Source organism: Haplochromis burtoni, unplaced genomic scaffold (genome assembly GCF_018398535.1).
Source record: "Haplochromis burtoni strain Fernald_Lab_line unplaced genomic scaffold, NCSU_Asbu1 Contig_424, whole genome shotgun sequence".
Taxonomy (NCBI): Eukaryota; Metazoa; Chordata; class Actinopteri; order Cichliformes; family Cichlidae; genus Haplochromis; species Haplochromis burtoni.
The window spans coordinates 49264-53469 of NW_024582785.1; the positions used below are offsets into that span (position 1 = coordinate 49264).

Consider the following 4206-nt stretch of genomic DNA (forward strand, 5'->3'; position numbering starts at 1 on the left):
GTTATATGTAGTGCCGACGTAGGACAGTTTTCCAATTTCATTGTACTACTGTACTATGTATGACTGTGCAATGACAATAAAGAGTTATCTTATCTTATCTTATCTTATCTTATCTTATCTTATCTTATCGTATCTTATCTTATCTTATCTTATCTTATCTTATCTTATCGTATCTTATCTTATCTTATCTTATCTTATCTTATCTTATCTTATCTTATCTTATCTTATCTTATCTTATCTTATCTTATCTTGTAAGGCCATGTTACTCCTACATTTCTATCTTGTTCAAAGAGAAGATATAAAACAAAGTTCTAAGCAAATCGACCTTAGTGTTCTCCTTTTTTAAAGAGAATCGATAAAGAATCGGATCGTTAAACAGAATCGAAAATGGAATCGGAATCATGAAAATCTTATCAATACCCATCTCTAGTTCATACTGCTCGCACGACTCATCAAAACAGCTGTACTTTTATCAGTTAGAACTCTAGAGCTCTCTCTTTCCTGTCCAGCATTTTTTATGTTTTCAGTCAAATTACTTCAAACTATTTTCAAATATGTATGAGAGACTATATACAATAACACACAGTCAACAGCAGCAGTGAAATTGATCTTCAATTTAAAGCAAATATAAACATGTGTTCTCAGAACAGGTTTAACTGCAACAAATCTTCAGCTGTTGCTCATCTGCTGAAAGGTTCAGATGTTCTTCTGCATATCTTGGTTGTATTGAGTGGTTATTTGAGTTACTGTTGATTTCGGCTCAAAGATGTCTGGAAATTTTCCTCTGACATCAGCGAGGCCTTTTCTCCTGCCACTCACTGAATATTTTCTCTTTTTCAGACCATTCATGGCAGATCAGCAGTTTCTAAAACACCTAATAAAATGGCTGCTTAATGCACTTTATGTGATGTGATTGGACTATACGGTAGCTGTTGCTATAATCTCACATTATATCTGAGCATTGATTAATTACTGATTACCTTGAATAACAGAAGTAAAGACAAGGAGTCTTTAAGTTTTGTTCACCCAATTATTTTATTCAAGTGTTTGTTACTCATCATTTAAACCCACCATATTTAAACAGTTATGAGACTACAACAAGAGTAAGTTTCTTAGAAAAACATCTTAAATTCATTCATGGTCTTAGAGCTCCTCCTCTGGTGGCTTCATGCTACAGTTGTTCAGGCCCTGAGAGGTTTTTGTTCAGGGGTCTTAACAGTTTGTGTTACTGTGACTCTCTGGCACAGTAATACACAGCAGTGTCTTCAGGCTGCATGTTCTGTCCATTTAGAGTCACTGTCTTGCTTGAAGTGTCCAAGTCAATGCTGAACTTGCTCTTTAGTGAATCTTTATAGTAAGAGCTCCCAGTATCTTTCATCCCAATCCACTCCAGTCCTTTCCCTGCAGGCTGTCTGATCCAAGCTGTCCAGTAGCCAAGAGAATAAGAAACCTGACAGGTGATGGTCAGACGCTGACCTGGCTGCAGTATAACAGAGGGTGACTGTGTCAGCTGCTCGCAGTTTACACCTGTGGAAAAAACACATTGAATGCAGTCAAATTAAAAGTGTGTAGTTTTCATGCTGTCAGTGTTTGTGTTCAGTAAGACTCACAGGATCCAGCAGCCAGCAGCAGCAGCAGCAGAGCTACAGAGAACATGTTGGTGCTGAAGGTGATCTCCCAGGAGCTTCTATTCTTCTTTTGCAACCTGCAGCATTATATCAAGTCAGTGGGGGAGCTTACTTTGCATACAGATGGATGCTGATACATGATTAGAGATACATTGATTGTTCAAGCACTAATAGAGACTGTGTTTTTAACATAAAAGATGAAAAACAAAAGCAATCTTAAAAAATAACTCTGAGGTTGAAGGGTTATTATTATTATTATTATTATTATTGTTATTATTCATCAAAACCTGAATTTTAAAAGGAGAATTACAACTTGCCCCGTGACAGATTATTGACCTCTTCAGGGTGAACTCTGCCTCTTTGCCTTTTGGCTGCTGGAATAAGAATGAGAAAAGCAAGCCAAATATAATTTCTGATCATTGTTTAAGCCATTTATCCCTGCCCAGTCTACAGTGCAGACATCAAGATTAGAGGAAGCGGAGAACTTCAGTAGTTACGACCTTGCTTGACTCTGTATGTTGAATCCATACAACAAGACGAAGTCTGATTTGATTGCTGATAAAATAGAAAGAAAAAAACACTTTTTGTCATTTAAAAAAATGTTATAACTTTTACTGTACATGTAAATGTTATGTTCTATATCTCTGTATATAAACAAGTACTTTGTACAACTTATTGGTTTATAGATTAAAGTCCAGTCCTTTTCCAGCAGGCTGTCTGATCCAAGCAGCATGAATATTGCCACCAAACCCTGAGGATGTACAGGTCAGTGTGTGGGAGTCTCCAGGTGTTTTAACCACTGATTCAGACTCTGTCAGTGTTTGACCCTCAGTACCTACAGACATATTAATAACTCACTGTTGTGATCACATTGTCATTAAGGAAAAATGTTTGTTTGTCCAACAGATTTATGTATCCTTACCAGCCAAGGTAGAAAACAAAATAAGAGAGACAACTAAACAGTTTGGTCTGATCATTGTAAAAGTCATTGTTGTTGTTGTCCACTCTGCAGTCTGTGACTTTTACTCTGCAGATGAACATTTGAAGGCATTGTCCATATCAGTTTTGCATTGGCTCCTCCTACTCAACAAAAATACCTCTTTTTTCACAAAGTGAGAAGCAAAAGCTGGACAATGTATAAATCACATTTGTCAGTAAATCATATGTACTGTATGTGATTACAGTGCAGAATTTTCTAATGATTAAAATGAACAATTAACAAGACAGTAAGAATGAATTACAATATGTAGTTCTCCCTTTTTGCTTCCACCTACTTTTACAAAATTATTTTACTGACAGCAGATACATAAATTTATACTTCAGTTACTGTGCTTCATGGACATTTCAATCTTAGTTATTCTTTAGCAGAATCAGTTGCTATCTGTGAAGATGGTAAATGCTGAGAGTAATATTCATTTCAATCCGAGTAGCACTGCACTACCTTTCCAGCAGCATGTCTGATTCAAGGATTCCAGTAATGACTGTTAAACTCTCACTTTATATCCATCAGTCTCTGGGATTCTTCAGGCGTTTTGACCACTGATTCACACTCAGATAGGATTTAACAGTACCTACGAACAAGCATCTAATTAGGGAAAAGTTAACCTTGTATCAGTTCCTCCATCTGTTAGAGAACCACACCTTTGCTCATACAAAATTGTCAATAGCACTCGTGATTTTCATCATGTTGCATTTTTTGCAGGAATTCATGAACTGCAGCATGTCTGTGTATGCCTATGTGTTCATCTTATTCTTCTACTGTAAATATTTGCTATTATTTCTGAATATGTGCTCTTACACTTCTAATATTAAGCAACACACTTTTTAGTTTGTTGATTTCATAAAGTCTAATAATATAGAATAAAAGGCTTTGAAGCATGCACACTTTTTTCTTTCATTGACATCTATCAAGCTTTATAAACTCAAACTTCATTGAAGTTATAACAACCAAACTAAATCTTAAGTTCTAATTTGAAGACATTTCATTAAAAACTTGCATTATAGTTGTTTATGTTATGTCTATATTTTGGACACAAGTGAGTTTGATTAAACTTAGGCTTATCAAGTTAAGTAATGGTTGTAGCATATATCAGAATTTTATTTTACACGTTTGAATAAAATTATTATAATTTTCACATATTCTTTATTTTCATTGTTATAGAAAGTATACAAGCCTTTTCTTATTTAACCACTCCAAAACCATAAATGGTCTAAGGGCTCCTCCTCTGGTGGCTTCATGTTACAACTATTCAGACATTGAAGAGTTTTTGTAAAGGTCTGCTGATGGTTTCTGCTACTGTGACTCAATGGCGCAGTAATACACAGCAGTGTTTTCAGGCTGCATATTTTGTCCATTTAGAGTCCATTTGCTTGAAGTGTCTATGTTGATGGTGAACTTGTTCTTTAGTGAATCTATGTAATATGTGTGGTATCCAACACATGCACTTCCAATCCACTCCAGTCCTTTCCCTGCAGGCTGTCTGATCCAAGCTGTCCGATAGCTGCTCAGAGAATAAGACAGGTGATGGTCAGACGCTGACCTGGCTGCACAGTCACAAACTCTGGCTGTGTCAGCTGC

General features: G+C 36.0%; 1 gene segment (V, D, J or C); it reads right to left on the reverse strand.

Moving 5' to 3' along the window:
* Window positions 1-1050: 1050 nt before the first annotated feature.
* LOC121812059 lies at window positions 1051-1681 on the reverse strand. The segment is given in 2 exon segments: window positions 1051-1527; window positions 1611-1681. Coding segments are annotated over 2 exon segments (348 nt in total).
* Between the last annotated feature and the right edge of the window lie 2525 nt (window positions 1682-4206).